Genomic DNA, 20675 nt, shown 5'->3' with positions numbered 1-20675 from the left:
AGTATCTCAATGCAGAAAGTATTAACTTTATACTCCCATTTCTATCTAATCTAAGTAGTAATCTTTGAACTCTTAGTAACCCTAATAACAGTGAATTCCTGAAAGCTATCATTGAGGCAGACATTAGGAAAGCAAAGAAACAGCTCAGTTTCATTTAGTGCTTCCAGCAACAGAGTAACATAGCACTAAGATATTAGTATCATGCAAATAGCCTGTGTTTGTAATGGTCTTTTCATGATAAATTGTCTAATTAAGCACTCCTTTAATGTTTTTTTCTGGTTTACAAAAAAGACCAATACATATAATACAATTAGAAACATAAAGAAGCAAAATAAGTCAATTAAAAATGTTTCCAAATACTCTACTTCCTCCAAGTATGTGCATCCCCAGGTTAAAGTGAACTTGAAAGGCATCCTGTAAATTGATTCTAGGTTCCTTCTACAGTAAGAATAAAAAAGTTTAGCAATTTATCAGAATATGTTTAGAAATAAAAAAGCTATTTCCTGTAAAGCATAAAAAATAAAGTTAACATTTTTCTGTCCATGTGCTGTGTGAACACCTTCTCATATTCAAAATGTGCTGCTTGTGTTTGAGGGATGAAGGTGGATGGGCATTTCTGAGCATTGGATAAAAACATATTTTTGAGTGGCAGCCCCTTTCAGGACTCCCGTGACAAGGTTCTCTTTCACTCCCAAGAGAGGAGAACCAGTTCTTGATTTGACCACCGTCCATCAATCAAACTGATCGCTGCATTTCCATAACAACCATGTCATTTAGACCCTCTAGGGGTCTAAATGACATCTGTCTGATCCTGACAAAATATTTTTTTACATTTATAAATCAGGTTATTTCACATCTGTTAAAATAGCTATATTAATCAAAATAATTTCTTTTGAATCTACAAAAATAAGATACAGTTCTATACAGGCAGGAAAAATGAAATCTGCTGTAATTCATTTGCTTTTATATTGAAAGGGTGGCACAAAACATAACAAAAAAATTAACCTTTAACTTACGCTTTTGAAATTATTCTGTTTTATTCTAAAAGTTCTCACAAGGTTAAAAATGAATCACAGCCCTCATTCGCAGGTCTCTATGGACAACCTCTAGTGTATTTTCAGGTCTGATGCATCTCCACGCACAATTACAGTTCCAGAATTCATCTGAAAAAGTGGCGGCGAACATAAACAGACATCAACTGTCTCTTTCACGCACACACGCCAACACACATGGCCCCTCAGCTCCCACTTTCTCTCTCATTATTTAGTCTTTCTGTCCAGAGAGGCTCAACAATAACAAGGGAGGAAATGAGAGTGCTGATGTCATAGGCGATAAACCACACATACTTGCACACAAGGGCACTGTCATTTTCTGAGTGAGATGACTTTAGTCGCAGGGGAAATTTTGAGCACTGGAGGGTAAATAGCTTTTGGTTGGACTGATGGAGCACCACACATACAGATACATAAAACACCTACTGAAACACTCACACGTGTAGCCTCATATTTAAAGACGTTACCGTCACAGAGAGAAGTCAGTGGATAGTGTGAGCATATGGCCCAAGCTCCAGAAATTTGGGTTTAGGTAATAAGATATGGAAGGATGCAACAAAATATAAAAAATGTAAATATTATTTCATACAGTTGTTTATTTTTAAAACGGTGGTTATTTCTGGAGCAGCAATAATACATCAGCAACGCCTAAAAAGATAGATGAATTTCAGGATGTATACTCAACCACTTTATTATTGCTGATGAAGGTTCTCAGTCATCCAGGTCATAGTCATTCCGTAAAAATTCAAAAAATATCCACTGGACTTGGTTTTCAAGATTTGAAGACGTTTCGCCACCTCTCCAGGAAGCTTTCTCAATTTATTATTGCACTTTCCTAGCACAGGGTTAGTATCTTTGTTTAGAGACCTGCTTTAATTCATGGTGGAAAAGATTTAGCAAGATATTGGAAACATTCCTCAGATATTTTTAGGTCCAAATTGAATTAATATCATGTAGTTGCTGTAAATTTTACGAAAATAATCTTCCATTAACAATAATGCTCTATTGGAATGAAATCTTGGGAATGTGAGGGTTTTCCTATTTATCAATGCCAAACCCGTAAAAAGGATTCATCATACACCTTTATATCACCAGCTCCAGCCCAGGCCACTGAAATCAGGCAGAACGAATTCATGTTTTCATGTCTAACACTATTATCTATATTCTGCATGCAAAATCGAAGTACTTTGGATCCCTGCAACATTTTTCCAATTTGTTATTGACTAACTTGTGTGACTGACTTGGAATGTGTGCAGGAGGATGGACCGCCAAGCTGCTTAAATACATCAGCTCTACAAATATAGAGTTGCTCTGGTTTAAGCCAACAGAATCGACAAAGACTCCTGGATAGGTGTTGAAACGTCATCAAAAACTGAGCAAAGGTCTGGTTGCCTTTCAATTTAAGCCTGTTTGTTGTTTGCCTTTTCCAGATTACTGAGAATTTACACAGACAAGACAGTGTGTTTCTTTATCGTTAAGTATTTTCAAAAATAAGATTAAGATTGTTACTTGGACTAAAGCACAACAAGTAACTAGAAATATTATGCAGGTTTGTAACAACAGGTATGCAGTCAATGATAGCATACACCATCAAGGTCTTGTCATACCAGTAACAAGTTCTTCTCAAAGCCTCCTATGTATGCAATGAATGTGCAATAACTGGCACTGGGGGGATGTGCATGCTGTCTTGGCTGTAATACAAATGGTGTGTTGCATATTTGCAACAGTAGTCATGTTATTGTTAAACTACCTTGCACTATGATAATCTCAAACAAATGTGTCCCATTGTGATACTCAGTTTGACAGGTAACACTCCTTTTAATAACCTGTTTTTCTTATCTTTTTTTTTTCTTTGTGACTATAAATAAAAAGCTAATAAATGCGGTTAGAAATCCTGATATTTACCATCACTAAAAGACAAATGAAAATGACCTTTTCAACATTCGAAATGCAGAAAACTATTTGTCTAATTTGTGTGCAAATTCATCTGTCTTCATCCCTTTCTGATTATTCATATCCAATATTTTAATCACATTTTATTATATAGGCAGACATTAGTATTGTACTTGTTCCACATTTTTAGTTGTACATAATATGTTGATGTATTCTTCTGAAGTATTTGTATATTAATCTATAGTACTGCCATGCCTTGTGATGTACTACATTTACAACTATATTCTCATTAATTAAAATTATATGCTGCTTTAATTTATTTCTTTTCATTTTCAATTTAATAGCAGCAGACTACTCTCTTTTTTTTTGGGTTTTATACTAAATTTTCTGTCCTAAAATATCCTAGTACAGTGTCAAAATCGCACAAATTCCTGCTATGCATTCCAGAACAAAAATTAAAACCATGAGCTGAAATTAGTATTAGTAAGTATTTTTCTGCCAAAAATAAAACAATAACCTTCTTATGATTACCCAGTTCTGATTTTATTTCCAACAGCATTTTTCCAATTCTCCATGTGTACATTTGTTTTATCAGCTTGTTGAGTTTTTGTTCGAGGGAAATATATTATATAAATATATTATGTTTTGGAGTTTCTCAGCAAGATTTGACTCTCATACAAAATCTGTTGTGGAAACTAAAGATTTAGGACATGGCGAGAGGGCCTTTCAGCTTCATCTTGACAGGAAAAAACAAATGTAGAAATTTTTGCAAATGTATTAAAAAAGAAAAACTAAAATATCAAGTGGTCACAAGTAGTGTTGCGCCAATGCCATTTTTTGGCCCCGATACCCGATACCTGGCTGTGCAGTATCGGCCGATACCAATACCATAATAATGTAAAATAATTGCCATCATGGTTTTGTCAAGCCGCTGCCTACCTTTGTGAAGCAGAAAAAAATCTAATACAAAGTTAATAAAAAGTTCTACTGGATAATAAAAATAAAAAGTTTTTATTGCCTACCTGGAATGGGTGACAATAGTTGAATAAATGTATGGCTCTCAAAATGGTATCGGTTCCCTATTTGTTGGTACTCGCCGATACCGATACCACCATTTTAGGGCAGTATCGGGGCCCCGTCCGATACTGGTATCGGTATCGGTGCAACACTAGTCACAAGTATTCATACCCTTTGCTGTGACACTATATTTAACTCACAAGCAGTCCATTTCTTCTGATCCTCTTTGAGATAGTTCTGTTCCTTCATTGGAGTCCAGCTGTGTTTAATTAAACTGATTGGACTTGATTAGGAAAGGCACACACCTGTCTATACAAGACCTTACAGCTCACAGTGCATGTCAGATTAAACGAGAATCATGAGTCTGTCTAAGGAGCTCAAAGACAGAATTGTGGCACGGCACAGATCTGGCCAAGGTTACAAAAGATTTTCTGAAGCACTCAAAGTTCGTAAGAGCACATAGGCCTCCATAATCTTAAAATGGAAGAAGTTTGGGATGACCAGAACTCTTGCTAGACCTGGCTGTCCAGCCAAACTGAGCAATCGTGGGAGAAGAGCCTTGGTGAGAGAGGTAAAGAAGAACCCAAAGATCACTGTGACTGGGCTCCAGAGATGCAGTAGGGAGACGGGAGAAAGTTCCACAAAGTCAACTATCACTGCAGCCTTCCACCTGTCAGGGCTTTATGGCAGAGTGGCCTGACAGAATCTCTCCCCAGTGCAAGACATGGGAAAGCCTGCAGAGTTTGCCAAAAAACACATGAAGGACTGTCTGACTATAAGAAAGAAGATTCTCTGGTCTGATGTTTAAGGTTAAAATAAAGTGATACATAATAAATTAATACTGGGTTCTGTGACTCATACACATCAACAGAATTTCCAAAGTTCAAGTTGCTATGCATCTGTCCATATGTCTGCGTAGGTTTGTTTCTTTGTAAGTTTGCTACTTCCCACAGTAACAAAGACATTTACAATAAGGTAACTAGAGAGTGATGTATGGCATCTGTCTGATTACTTCTATAGGTGCCTTCTACATGTCTGAGATGTGTCAGAGTGGTTTCCCACCAACGCATAAACTATGTATAAAATACTTGAAGAACAACAATTAAAAGTAAATTATTTGAATTTTGAATGGTATTTGGTAACTTTGCGCTAAGGAGAGAAAAAGAGTCATTTACAATAAAGACAGGGTAACAGTAATTCCTCAGTTTTAAGGAATGACTTTGAAGAAGGTACAAGCTAAAACACAGTTATGTGAAAATGAAGGTTTTATGCCCTCAATAGAATTTCAACATCTTTAATTGCAAACTCCTTTAAAAAAAAACGAAAGGTCACGACCAACATTCTTTCCAGCTGTGTTAAAGTGCAGTTATCGCTGTGTTAAATGAGGCTTCAAACATTTTAAAAGTCTGTTGACATTGCCAGTCTCAAAGGGAAAAAATACTTTTTCTTCATGATGTTTAATTTAAAGCAAAGATAAAGCAATGACTAATCAAAAGATCACCATCAGCAGCACCTTAAATATGCTGAACTTTAAACCTCATACATCTTTAAACTACATCCAAAGATCTTGGACTGAAACTACCCTTAGAAACTCCCCTAAGGGTAATTTCAGCCCTAGTTTTATCTCTACCCTTAGAGCTTTGGCTGAAACAATTAATCGTGATTAACCGATTATTGAAATAATAGTTAACTAATTTAGTAATCGATTAATCGTTAAATTGAATGTAGAGACTTTAAAACATGCCTTTAGCTGACAGAGCAACCTACTAAGAGCATTAATTATATCAAATTTGTATCAAATATGTTAACATTTTACATTTAGAAAAATAAAAAAAACTTTTTTCCTCCAAGCAATATGCTCTATCCATAACTCAAGTGTAAACATTGTAGTTTCATTGGGTTTAATTTGATAGAAAATCTTTAAGTAACCTTTGGTTATCCGATTATTGATCGACAGATTAATCGCTTTGCTAAATAATCATTACTTGCAACCCTACTTAGATTTTTTTCTCATTTTATCCCATTACAACTGCAAACATCAAATTATAAAGTACTTGATAGATCAACACAAAGTTATGCAAGGCATGAAAGGAAAACAATGTAGAGGTTAAACTCAGCGCTAGACTACATATCCTAGGCTCTAGTCATCTTTTGAAGCAGTCTTTAAGTACCATTTGAAAATAAGGTTTTGTTAAAACTACAGTACAAACCTAGTTAGTTATTCCTGCTCACCTGATATATCAGAGGTCACTCAAGTAGTAGTTATAGATGCAGCCAAAAAGCCCATGTAAACTTTGGAGGAAGTGCAGATATTCTTAACTCAGATAGGAGAATCTAAGCTGTTAAAGTAACAGCCATTTGTCGTGAAATTCCCATATCTGGCTATTAGAGAAAAGCGCTAAAATATTTTGACAGAAAGCTTTACAGGAAGTCTTGTTTACAGTTTAGCAATCAATGCAGCGGCAACAGCAAATATGTTAAAGGTGCTCTGATTTGGTACCATTAAGCAAAGAATTACTATTTTGTATCACCATAAAGACAGATAAGATCCGTTTGTAAGTTAAAAGTAGAGCCACAGACTAGCTGCATACTATAATAAGCAAGAAGGATAACTTCCTCTATAATGCATCTTAAATGAAGCGTAGAAAAAAAAACTTCTTCTACATCGATACATTGCTTCGTCTTGCACACCCTGTAGCACACCACACTGTGGGAATCCCTGCTATAGAAGAAAAGAAGAGTTTTTGGAATGTGAGAGGAAGCTGGAGTACCCGGAGAGAATAGACACATACACAGGAATCACACAATACCCTATCCCTATGAGGAAATTATGATAAAAACTGTGCCACCAAGCAGCCCCCATTCTAGGGATTTTAAGATGGTTAAAACGGCAACAGTTTTTTCTGTTTTTTGGCAGTTAAATTCTGCAATGGGTAAGTATAATGAATGCAGAGAAGATATAGTTGTTTTGGTGCATTTCATGTTTAAGCATCAGGTTTTGTTTGTTTATGATAATATCTGCAGCCCAATAATTTATGCAGCTATTTTCACTGATTTGGTATTAAGTACAAATATTAAATCTTTGGCAAGAATACAAAATTACTCTTCTAAGAAGGGCGCTATCTAATTACTACCCTTGAATTATTTCAAAAGGTATGTAGTTAAAGGTAAAGGTATAGAATAAACTACAGACTTTGTTCTAGTTAAATGAATGATAAATGCATCTTACACTTTTCAGATTCATAATTTGTAAAAACATTTAAAAATAATTTATTTTTTCCTTCGAAATGTGTTTGTCAATGAGAGAAAAAGAAATTGAAATAAAGAGTTTTTTCTATTTTAAAAGCTCACAATTTTTTTTAACAACAAAATATAAACTTAGCATAAACATTTCTACATAGTTTTTGATTGATTCTTTTTTAAATATCACAATGAAAAGAAAAAATCTAACTAATATACACAAAGGCTTTGAAAAAGTTTAGGTTAACTGCATTAGTTATGATTAATATGTTCAAAGATGTAGAATGTCTAATTGATATATATTTTTTTGTGTAATATTTACCTGTTTTAAGTCCAGAGTGATTGTCACATAATGGTAATCCATTCCATTCCTAATAGATGGACTTTGCCACCAACGGTTGGTCCCATCAATGGCATATTCAATAGGATGATGCTCTGCACATAGACAGAAACAAACCAGAATGTTGCATTTGTTTTATACATAAAAAAATAAAATGTGTCTAATCTTAGTTTGGATGCTGGTACTGTACAACTCACACAAAAGCTTTAAAGGAAAAGGCGAATAAAGTTTCACACAACAAAAACATTATTTGATTTATTCTTAAAGGCAGACACAGAAATAGGAGATATTTTAGTGCTCATAAATGCAAATTAATATTCTTAAGTAAAGTTCTGTAGTTTTAAGTTGTTGTCAATAACTTGCTGCCTATGTCTGACATTTTCATGAGAAAAAAAAAGCAAAACATGACAACTGCCTCCAGTTAAATTAAGGGACAGCATTCAGAAAACATCTGATATTGGTTTTCCTTCAACTTTAATTTAACAGCTTCTCCTCAAAAAAGGGGAAAATAGAATCTAGATTGCATTAAGTGCAATTTATTTGGAATATTGTCTTTTTCACTATATAGTTTTATGCATATTGTAAAATGTAAAATTTGATGCTTATTGGATTTAGGGATTCCAGGGGATTTTTGTGTGTTGAGGAACCATGTGGCCTAATTAAATTAACATCCTAGGTGTTAATAATTCTTAGTCACAATCTTACTCTCAGCCAAAATCAGTTAAAATTGTGACTTAATCTACCTGATTCCAGGACAGAAATTCTTTCGATTAGGGCCCCATCACGCCTTGACGATTTTTAGCCAGCGTATGCCTGATGTAGCAGAATCTCTTAAAACGCTGGCTTATGATGAACTTACTATGTTTTTTTTTTTTCTCAATTTTGGGGGTATACATAGCGTATTCATAACAAGTCCAGAGTGTATGTCATACAACAACGACATAACGACAACTTATGCATAACGGACGGCAGCATAATGCCCATAATATGTTTCACAAGCCAGTGTCCTGAGGGGGGCAGCGATGCGCCCGCAGGTGCCCAGCCGGAATAAAAAGATTTCTTTGATCGCAGTATTAACCTGGCTGCTGTTTACCACCCGCCAAAAAAAAAAAAAAAAAACAATTGAAAAAATTAAAAAGAAAAAAGAAAGAAAGAGGGTTTGCAGTCGCAGCAGATTCAGCGTCTTGTGTTCTATAAAGTTTGTTGGCCGTGGCCGTGGGCATGAATGAAGGCAGGGAGGGTCCATCACACTCCCCTTCTTGTGTTCAGCCCTTCTTGCTCACCCTATGAAGTGTAGAGGAGTACAGACTGTTTCCTCCTGTGAACCCCCTTTTATACCAAAACGTTGCCAATATGCCATTAAACGGTAGCTGTAAGTTAGAAACACGTTCAGCGGTCGCCTGGAACACATCAGGTATGTTTATATGCTTTGGAGATAAGTTCTTGATAAGTTACGCATAAGTTATTCATAGGTTTTGCATAAGCTAGACACAACGACTTATGAGTAACTTACACTTAACGTTTGTCAACGATCAAATAACTGCCCTGTAACTTATGGCCCACGTATGACCAGGCACTGGCATACGTCAAGGAATTTTGAGCATGTTGATGTGTGTCAGTATACTTCAGCATGCTCATAACTTATACAAAACGTATGGTAACTTATCCAATGTATGCCAGCGTTTTCGCCAGATTTTCCATACGTCAGGCATACTGTACGCTGATCTAAATCGTCAAGGAGTGACAGGGGCTTTAGATGCTGTCATCTTGAATTGCCAAGGTACTGAGGTCTGATCATAGAAACGTTGATTGTTTTCATACCAATATTCAACAGGGTCACAAGAAATTAGTTGAGAAAATAAGACAGATTAACCTCCAACCATTTGAGAAGAATCAAGCAGGATCGATCTCTACAGTCTGGTCATAATCCAGAATTGTACACAGCCAATCTCATTAAACTTTATCAGGCACAGATTTTATTTCCTACATGTCTGAAATGTATATTTGTACATTTTTAAGCTGCGTAAAAAACGAGATAGACAATTTAAAATTCCTTATTTAGTTTGATGATAATTCTGCCCGACATTGGTTGCGATATAATTTCCATATATCCATTATCTAATAAGAAAGCTAAATATGTGGTTACTTTTATTATCATTTTAGACTGGCTAATAGCACTATAATTACTAATGAAACTAATCCACAATGATTGTCAAAACTGTGCACAAATTTGCTTAGAAAACAATAGAATACTGAAATTCTGATTTAAGTTGATAATAGGTCACATCATCAGAAAACATATTAACCTCGTCTGTTTTTTTTTTACATTTTTAGTCCATTGGTGAGGGAAGATTTTCTTTTTTCATATACCTCTTAAACTAAACAATCATCTGAATACAATAAACAATAAGATTTAAATTTTTAATTACCTGCTTCTGACAGTAAATACAAAAAAAAATTTTTTGATTTGACTTTTCCCTGTGCGTTTAACCGATTACATTCCAGCGCTAACCCATCCTTAGTATTGTTGAAACTAAGTTTAGAAGTGATATATAACTTTAATGTCTTCCAAATTATAAACCAGTAAATAACCAACTGTTCCACTAAAGAAAGACATCTTTAGCTGTAGGTTTTGCCAAATACCTAATTGAACATTTTATCTACTGTTCAACAGTCTGGATAACTGAATAACAACTAGGCTATTTTTACTTTGTTATCTTTTCATTTTACAAATAATTCTTCAGCTGATTTGATAAATAATCTGAGTTAACATTTGATTAACCTCTGCCAAAATATCCACTGATTAGTCAGTCAGAAGCAATAAAGTTTGTGTAACTTCCCCAACTATGACTCTTTTAGGGCTGAGAATAATTCTTACCAACTGGGTTTGGACTCTGTTGGTTGCAGATTCGACATTGTGGGTTCCTCACAGGCTGACCGGGCACATGCTCCACCAGTTTACAGAACATCTCTGGACCATTTTCACCACAGGTAGCATTCGTTGTTATGTCTGCCATGGTAGCCAGATTCAGCACAGCTGGGAAAAGTCCTGTAAAAGAGAGAGACGACACAAAATAAAAAGAGCTATATGCATAAAAAACAAGTTGGCTTTTATACACTTGTTTTGAATAAACAAGCTTATTTGTATGGAAAGTACCCTTTTTTACAGAAGTATTTGTACATTAACAGTCACACTGATTAATGTAAAATTTGAAGAAATCCTCTACTAAATTCAGAAGAAATGTTGTCAGATTATTTCTCATTAAAGAAAAAAATGTCCATACAGTATGTAACTGCAAAAATGCCACAGTGGGAGTTATTTAAGTTATCCACTATATCCTGCTTTCCATTAAGGTTGGCATTGTGCATACATAAAATCATGACTATATTTTGAATTTAAAAAATAACTCTGGAATAGTGATAGGGCAATGATTTTATGGGTTGTTTTTTTTTTTTTTTACAGATTAATTGCCTTTTTTTTACCCCAACAGAATGCATCAGTCACTTGAGTCAATGGAGACTAAATAATGAATGCTTCACAAATAATTTCCAAAAAGGTGGATTTGGCAAAAACAGCCTTCCATGATCACACGGGAAAAAATGTAAAATTTTATTCAAAGGTACGCAATTAGGCTTAAAAAGATCTTTCTCCAACTAGGAAAGGCCAACGGAACAAATGTAAAGGCAATGCTAAATGTATAACATAGATCATCATTGCTGAAAGACCAAGAAACAGAATAAACATTAGATTGATATAAATTATAGCAACCTCAACAAAAATAAGTACTTAAGATCAACAATTGGTGATAAAATCCAGTTGTCAGTTGAAGTCTGGAAAAAAAAGGGTCACAATTAGGGCCGAAGCAATTCACCGGATTAATAGTGATTAATCTAGTATTGAAATAAACGTCAACTAATTTAGTAATCGGTTGATCGTAAGGAGTATAGACAATGTAAAACATGCCTTTAGCTGACAGAGCAACCCACTTACAGCAGTAATTACAACAAAATGTCAAAAAGATATAAAAACATTTTGCATTAAAGATAAAAAACCAAGAAGAAAACCCAAGAGGAAACTTTTTATTACACACACACACACACATATATATATATATGTGTGTGTGTGTGTGTGTGTGTACCTCTTATACAAATCTTTGATGCCAAATAAATACGATTCACAGACTTAAAAATTATACCAAAGTATCTTTGTTTAGCTCTGAATAGACAGCATACAAGTAACCAGCCTGTTGATTAAAATCCAAACTGGAGTGAAAAGACAGTTTTGTTCAAATTCAAGAATTGGAAAGCTCAACATACATATGGTTCAAATTTCCTAACAGTAACAAACACAAAAAACATGCTACATAAGCAAATATGTCCCTGGTCTGGATAAAGCTTAACAACTATTTGATGTGTATGATATCATGCATAGAGATGCATACAGTAATGTCTGTATAGAAGGAAACTAAAGTGAAAAAAGTGACTCAATCTGCAGACATTCTGTGTTTGTCCAGACGGTTCCAGCTGTTTGGCCAGATGTCAATGCTGATGAACTGTGAAGAACATCTGAGATACCGAAAGGCTCTTCCACTTGTGTGTACACATTCTCACCCGCTTAGACACAGCTAATCATAAACACAATCTGTCAAGCAGTCCTAAATCTAAATCTTTAAACACTGATAGTCAAGAACTTTCAGCTACTTAGGAGGCCCAAACTTGTTATTTGGAGAGACAAATAATGATCCAGTTTTTTTTATTTTTCCTTTCTAAATTCCATTATTGCACATATCCACCTTGTCTCAGGAGACTAAAATATGGATGAATTTCCAAACTACTAAAATAAAGGACAAACACAAGGCAACACTAATTAATACACTGAGAAGTTAATCAAATTTAGGCTTTAAAGTTGACAATCCTGTTTTTCCCAGTTTTGAAGCAGCAAAAGTCAGATCAGTCAGTGGCTTATTATGAAGTGTGACAGCCTGCTGTCTCTGAAGCTGTGTAGTAACTTTTACATTTTTCATTTTCAAAATGAGTTGCACATTTCATATATCTTCATTAGCCTGACTTTAAGTTAGCTTTTTGTAGTGTTTTTTGTCAAGATGCAATTGATTAATTTCTTTTTTCGTTGAGTTGCCAGTTTCCTTTGGATCTGCTGGTGGAGGGCTGCAATGAGCTCCAGCTTTCCTCCTTCTTCAATTATGATATTCTCAGTATGTAGACCTAAAAACAATATCATCATGTGAGCTGAAGAGAATATGAACAACGACCCAACACTTTCAATGTTTCGAGAGAAATTGCAAAAGAGCCATTGTTAAAGATCACAGTCAGGGTGGGAGGAATTGTCTACACAATAAACACAAATGGTTTTTTTTCTTCACAAAAGTAAGAAAAATAAGTTGTGGGAGAATATCCCAAACCATTTGTCATATGGAATGGTTTTTAACTGTGTTGGTTACAAAAACTGAAGAGTCCTACGGATTATCTTGCACTTTAAATATGAATTTAGCAATGTTGTAGAAGGGTTTTATCCTTTTAGAAAGAAATTGATCTTAGAACCTTAACTGCTGAACAAGTCTTAGACAAACCTTTAAATAAAGGGCTAGCAAAGATAAGTAAGACAATAATAAACTCACCGCATTCAGAAAAAGATCTTTTCCATCATTTACTAATCAAAATTCGCCCATGACAAGCAAAGAGGTGTACAACAAGATATAGACAAGAAATATAAGAAAGAAATAATCCTTATACAAATTGGGCTTTTTCAAAGAGTATTAGAAGCAGTAATTTATCTAAAAGAATGCACAGTATTTTTTAACTGTTTGTTCGCACCACCAAATCAATGAATGTGGATATTCTATGTGTACAAACTGGTGTGGAGATACTTCCCTGACACAATTACTGTTGACTAATCTTGACTAACTACAAACCCTTAAAAGTCTAGAAGCATCAGAAAAATGGAACTTGTAGATAAAAATAGGATATCATCAAATGTACATGTATATGTAAATGCAGCCTTCAGGTGTACAAAACGTCTATTGAAAAACAGAAAAAATGGATCAATACAACCTTATTTAAAGGGTATATTTTATTCTTATCTTTTTACGATACAAAACCTTTATTTAACCAAGAAGGGCATATTTCTTATTTACAAATGCAGTGTGGTAAGAGGTAGGGCCTTCTAAAGGGAAAGGGGCTGAGGGTCTGAGAGAGCAGACAAGATAAGGTCATCCTGTTCTTATTGAAGATTATGACCACAACAAAAACCTCTTTTCCAAGTACTGTATCACAACCTATTCAGTTCTATCTACCCATTGTGAATGTCCTTTTGAATGCCTCAAGATTTTAAGGTTGATATTTGCAAAACCTCTTTCCAGTACAGTGGAGAGCACTCTTAAGTCTTTACCTCACATGGTTTCTAACATATTCTTCAATTTAAACAGTCTTAGTTCTAAAGAAGTTTCTCTTCAGATCCAAATAAACTGCATTGATTACTTCTAAATATAAAATCCACCACACCTAAGCCTGTTTTATACGAGAAAAGCACAGAGAGCACAGACCTCCATAGAGTCGCACATGGTCTGGATCATTACCAAACTTAAGTGAACTGTTCCTTGGCATGAGGCAAACTTCTGGTAAAACTTTTCTATACAATACATTTAAAACTTTTCAATTGATCCGGTTAACACACCAACATTTTCTTTTCTTGTGTTTTTCTCTTTAGTAAAGTACCACCGAACTTTTTGAGTCAGATTCTGAGGTTATCTATGGTCACCGCTGCCACCCCCTGGTTTAGTGGGGAACTGCTTTTACAACCAAATATTCCTATCTCAATGTTAGAGAACCTTTTAAGAAATTCCTCTATCTAGATTATGATCTGGATTATCATCAAATTGAATAAATTGTTCCTTGGAATGAGGGACAACTCTGATAAAATGTTCATTAAAATTCATCTAAAATGTTTCAAGTTATACACAGATAGACAAATAGACAAACACACAAAAACTCTCCTAAAAACATAACTTCCCTGGCAGAGGTAAAAACAAACACAAAAAACAACAAATAATTTAAAAAACATACAATCGTTTACTGTAGTCATATGACCATCATGGATAATAAGGACCTAAACTTCGGGTGATAAAAATAGCTGCTCCTTTGGATATAGTTTCATAGCCTCACTTCACATGATGCCAGCAAATCCAGCCAATATCTTGTGTATTTAAAGATCTGATTCAAAATATTGAAAGTATTTTGCTTACTAATGCATGAGGTAGACTCAAAAACCTTAATAAATGTGTTACCTTAATGTGAGTCAGTTAATACTTTAAGCCTTTTTTTAAAATCTTGTTAGTCTCACACATGGTTTTACTCTCCCAATCTAGATGGGGGAAACAACGAATAAACATATCAAAACACTGTAGCATGACTTCTGTTTGATTGTATTAAGAGCTAAAATATTCAATCATTTTGTTTAAAATCTTTGCAGATATACCTAATTTTACTTTCACTTGATGGGATTTGATATTTGTAATAATCAGGAGCAGCACATTACATTATACTTATACTTTCTTCTATCTATTTTTAGATTACACCTTTTACAGCAGCACTTTGTTAAAAATAATTGCCTTGTCTTGATCTAATTGTTAGCCTCATTGGGTGTAATGTGGTTATATTTTACTAATTTGTCAGATGTGTCACTTCTGCTTCTTTATAAGGGTATTGAAAAAAACTGACATTTCCCATTTAAAATATGAAAAAAAGGATTTAAAAAATTTCCTGTTGTGTTAAAAACAGCTCAATTATTGCTGCTTCTTCTGTGAGCCATCCTGTAGGACATTATAAGTAAAACATGGAACGATCAAAGATGTCTCTAACCTAGTTCTACCTACTAATGTAGATCTACTGCATTCAGCAATGATTCTTCTGCATCCGCAAAAAAACAGATATTTCTTTATGTCAATAAAACTTTGTAACAGCTACATTTTCTCTTAGAGTCTCTCCAGGTTGAAATATCTCTATTTAGGTGTCTTTATATTTTAATCTTCAAGTATTCCTTATTGTTTAGATAGAATGTAATGTCGTCTTTTTAATGTCTATTTAACAAAACTATTTATTAGGCTTAAGCTCTACCTTTAGAATCAAAAGAACATAACTTGGGTAGCCAAAAGTGTTTTTTTTGTCTTGGTAATGCTTTAATATCTAGTAGAATTTATTGAATCTTGACCTTGTCTTTTGATAGGTTTCTCTTAAAGCAAATAGTAATGTGCTTTTTGTAGCAGTTGGTGTTTGTTAGTTCTAAATCATTTAAAGTCATCAGTTAACTGTCCAAGTACCAGCAATGCCAGCAATTTGCACTCTCACCTCAGCTTGGTAAGAGTGGACCTAAACACAGAGTTAGTACAACGTTAGACATGGCATCTTCTGACAAAACTCAAAAATTTACCACTTCTAGTAAAGCAAATTAACAAAGAAAAGTAAAATGTGGGGGGAAAAAAAGGATTTGATATTCACTGAATGATGGGGTCACAAAAAGTGCCTGACTTCAGCTGCATTCCAGCCAAACACAGAAATCAGGTTCACCACCTTCTATTCTATCCTCTTTGCTCTGATAACCATGGTAACCTGTTTGTTGGGCTTCCTATTCCTGATCTATACTGTATGCTCATATGCCTCAGAAGGTTAAATTATATACAAAATTCCAATTATATTACTGCTAGCCTCTATAAATATGGTGTAAAATGAACATTGTCAATTTCAACTGGTTTTAGAACATCCCCTACAACATGATTTAGTGGTTATTGCTGTTTGCGGATGAAAATACTGAGCAGTTTTGCTAAAATGTTAAAACCCCAAGTTTTCATTATGAGCCGAATTAATACAAAAAAAAAAAAAGTTTCCTTAAAGTGAAATTGTGGTTAGTGATAGAATAAAAGTTTCCAATCAAAGCCACAAACACATACATCCCACCTTCACACACTGGACAGAACACTGATAGAGTGTTCTGAATATCAGCAATCTGACCACAAACTGATGGGTTTTTGGCTGATATCTGAGAATATGGTTCTCTAGTACAAAAGGGCAAAATGCTTTGTCCAAGTTTTGGGCTTGTCTACAACATGCAAGAGAGTTTACATATTTAGGTGCCTTGCTTATGAGTGATGTTAAGCAGATGGTTCAGGGTACTGGGAATTTCTCTGTAGTGATTAGGCTCTTCCTCCTGTGAAAAAAGACATTAATCACAAAGTAAAGCTCTCCCTATACTAAATCCTTTTTGATGGTAATAAAAATTATGAATCATGACTAGGAGAGAGATATTTCATTGACACTGGTGTCAAACTCCATTTCTCAAATCACTATTTTCAGTGAGTTTTTGATGCATCTTTGCCTCAGCCCACAGATGAAATACCTGAGTAATTATAGGGTCTCTATTAAAGTTACCTGTGTACTGAGGGGGCAATTCTACAGTTTGAATAAAATTGTTGAACCAGGCATATAACTACAAGCTGAGGGACAATGACCCTTAAGGCTGAACACGTTCTTTCTAGAGAGAGCTTAAAATAGAGCTACATTCAATTTGGTTGATATGTCTAAGGCGACTATGTAGGATGCAGTTTAAAGAGAATCTCTATTTATTTGGGAACACCTAAGAAGGTGTGTTGATACTAAGGAGCTGGTTATCTCTGCCGGATCTGCTACCTCTGTGACCAAACACTAGATAAATCTACAGAGGCATGGGTAGGATCCATTTAAACACTATAGCTAGTTTTAGTACGTTTCTGCAAAATAAAAAATGAAATGTAAAATTGCAAACGCAAGTTCTTTATTAATTGCAGTTCAGGGAGCATCAATATGGTCATGTATTGCGTCATGCGTTTGGTGGATGATATGTTTAAGTTGGTTATTATATTTAGACAGGTATTTTCTAATGCGTGCACACTTTAGTTAATGTCTGTCTGAATGTTTTTTTTACCCTTTTTTTTGTTCGTTTGAGTTGCTGCTGATACAAACCAGCTAGAGGAGGAAACCTGGAGCATACCACTTGTTTTTCGAAAGACTGACGGGGGAGACTTATTTCAAGTCGTTTTTAATTCGTTAATTTTGTCACTTAAATACTTACTTATTATTGTTTCTGCTAAGTAAAAGTTAGTTTTGCTTTATTTGTTTCATAGAATGCTTTAGTTAATTTTGTATTTATTGCTTTTGTTATGTCGTGCCTCCCTGATGTGGTAGACTTGGGTTACTCCATCCCTTATTTAAGCCGCCTTTAGTTCTTTGTTTGCAGGTCAGTTTTGTTTGTGTTAAGTTAAGGTTCAGTTGACCTCAGTTTAATTGGGCACAATTTTGTTATTTATCCTTTGATTTATTCTCACATTAAAATTTTCTTTTGTTTACTCTTAATCATCCTCTTTCCTCTTTTTTCTTATATGTGCAATTTTTCCTGCTACTGGAAATACAATTTCCCGAAGGGAGTAATCCCAAGGGATTAATAAAGTCAAGTCTAAGTCTAAGTCTAAGTCTACTATTTTTTGGAAGAATTAAATTGAATTATTTTTTACTTGGAACTTTTTTTTTGTCCTTGTTGAGTCTGGTCCCCCACAATGTACACCACTATTCCTCATGAAATAAAGTTTTCTTTTGCCTTATCTGTCCAAACACTGGTCATCAATGAATATAATTGTATTAGTCCACTGTTACTTTCTAGATCAACCCTACATATAAGAATAGACTCAGACTTGGCAATGCAGCCAATTGCCAAGGGCAACATAAAATTGGCACCAGATAAATATATACAACTCATTTGTCAGTTGTACCTTGAACATATGCTCTATTGCTTTTGCACCAAGTGCAATCAATAGGGAGTTGGCATCTCTGGCTTGCTGAGAATCATAAGAGTAGTATTTTATGTGCTTTATGAAGGACTACATTGAATTTTATTCCACACCAGAAGGCTTACATATTAAAGCATTACTACAAATAAATCGTTCAACAACATATAGACGTCCACAGATGTTTAAGTGGCTGTAGTAATTCAAAGAAAATTTGTTTGAGTGACATGTTATGTGGTAAGTCCTGACAAAACTGTTTGTTCTAAATACATCAGTTAACTGTTAAAAATGTGGAAGTCCTAAAGAAAGTTCTTTAACATGTCCAGTGCAAATTATATCAGCAGACAAACTCTTCACTTTTTCACTGATTTGAGGTGGCAGCATATTCTATTTCATCCCATAAAGATTTCTTATTTCATCATGAATTTGATTTTATTTGCTTTTTCCAAATGGTAGAATATGATATGAAGGGTTTGCTTGACTGTGTGTGTGTGTGTTGCATGCTTGATGGATGTGTTATTGTTGAGTATTGAAGCTTCATGTATGCTTGATGGAATAAAAAGAAGGTTGAAAAAGACAAGATCATCTCTCTCTGCATCCCTGCGTAACTTTCAATCTCACCCTCCACCCTGAGTGTTGGGCTGTGAGAGAGAGATATGGATGAAATGAAAATAAATAAATAAATAAAAGATTGATGGAGGGCAAGAGATGGATGGAGGGATTCCCAGAGAAAGATAGAGTGCCGTTTAAAAGGGTCAGGCCTGGGAGAGGGATGAGGGATGAGGCTGCCATAATCCTGTAAAACTCACACACACAAACATTCAAAACACTTATACACAGATATTAGCATACTGAGGTGTGTATATGCATTAACACACAGATGCAGAGCCTCGTCCTTCATAAAGACACTCAAAAGGAGTTTTGAAATAACAATAAAGGCTTATATTAAGACAGAAAATGCAGACACAGAAACAAATATGGACTATAATAAAACACTGCTACTATTCTTCAAGTGAGAGTAAAATAAGCTGACCTTTCCATAGATTTTGCTTTATAAAAAATACCATTGATTAACTGTCTAGTTTAGCCTGAAACACCTACATAGAAACTGTTTCCTCTTGTCCTTTCATATAAATGGAAATAGAAGATTGGATTTTAACAGTTTAGCTAGGGCGTTAAAATTCAATGTGTGACAAAATTAGACAAATATCTACAAGGTGTAGTACTGCAGGAAATCTGTGTCTGTAATTTGACAATAATGAAAATATAAAAAAACTACATACAGCTTTTCTGTGAACTAGGAAATGAAGAATACTTGAAAACATGTTTTTAAAGTCATGTCATACTGTAGGCCATGAAGTCCATATAGTTTAACTTTTAGATTTAAAAATGTGAAATGTCTTTTCTTTTTTTAGATATTTTTTTTATTTTGCTTGTGGTTTGTGCTTGAACTTTTTTTTCCAAAGTCCTGATCAACATATTTCTCCTAACTTTCCCTATTATGGGAGAATAAAGATATTTTTTATTTATCTACATTAAATGTTTGAAGTCATCCGTTATTTTACTGTATAATATTTCAACAAACTAGGATTTTCATAGTACCTGAGATGTTCTTTGAACTTTTCAGATAATCTTCTGACAGACCTAACAATGTTTATAATCATGGAACACAATTTTTGGGTTTAGTCCTGTTTATTATATAAAAAGTTTATAATAATAAGTTCCCTTAAAAAATATGCAAAACCCAAAGCAGTCATATCAAAATACAGAACTAAAGGAAAGCTGAAAAACCTATTTCTGAAGATCAATAATAAAAGTTTAAGAAAATCTTGCTTATAAAGAACTATATGTAAAAAAAAAAGTGACACTTAAGACTATTAGTGACTGAGAAGGCCTATGCCCTTCAACAGATTAATATGATCACAGTAGTATTCGCTGGACATCAAGTTTATACTTTTGAACTTTCTTTGTCTGTTTACTCAGTGCAACCTCCCTTCTCACTGTGCAAAAATAAAGTATCTCAGTATCATTTGTCCAGAGTCAAGAAAATAAAAACATGCATATCAATCTTTACTTGTTTTTATCTGCCTCTGTCTTTACATCCTCTGACCGCTATTTTGTCAACCTCCAGGGTATTTATGGAGAGCTGTAATGAAAACTAAATCAACATCCTGCTCCCACAAAGACTTCCTGCCCTGAGAGTTTGTCTAACACTGTGTGTGTGTGTGTGTGTGTGTGTGTGTGTGTGTGTGTGTGTGTGTGTGTGTGTGTGTGTGTGTGTGTTCTCCGTGTGGGTTACTCTAAGCA

At 34.5% G+C, this 20675-nt stretch overlaps 1 protein-coding gene across 9 annotated transcripts in view; it reads right to left on the bottom strand.

Moving 5' to 3' along the window:
- The window catches only part of lama2 (laminin subunit alpha 2), a 224090-nt gene that overhangs the window by 156511 nt on the left and 46904 nt on the right, over positions 1-20675 (bottom strand). For all 9 annotated transcript variants that reach the window (XM_015369189.1, XM_015369209.1, XM_015369194.1 and 6 more), the window contains exons 2-3: positions 10421-10591; positions 7525-7637 (exon numbers count right to left, since the gene is read on the bottom strand). In XM_015369189.1, the coding sequence (XP_015224675.1) occupies positions 7525-7637; positions 10421-10591 (284 nt within the window). The remainder of the gene's footprint in view (positions 1-7524; positions 7638-10420; positions 10592-20675) is intronic.

The sequence above is a fragment of the Cyprinodon variegatus genome, unplaced genomic scaffold (genome assembly GCF_000732505.1).
Source record: "Cyprinodon variegatus isolate N-32 unplaced genomic scaffold, C_variegatus-1.0 Scaffold37, whole genome shotgun sequence".
NCBI classification, from domain to species: Eukaryota; Metazoa; Chordata; class Actinopteri; order Cyprinodontiformes; family Cyprinodontidae; genus Cyprinodon; species Cyprinodon variegatus.
The sequence above is the reverse complement of the archived record's forward strand: the minus strand, read 5'-3'. Positions and strand labels throughout refer to the sequence as shown.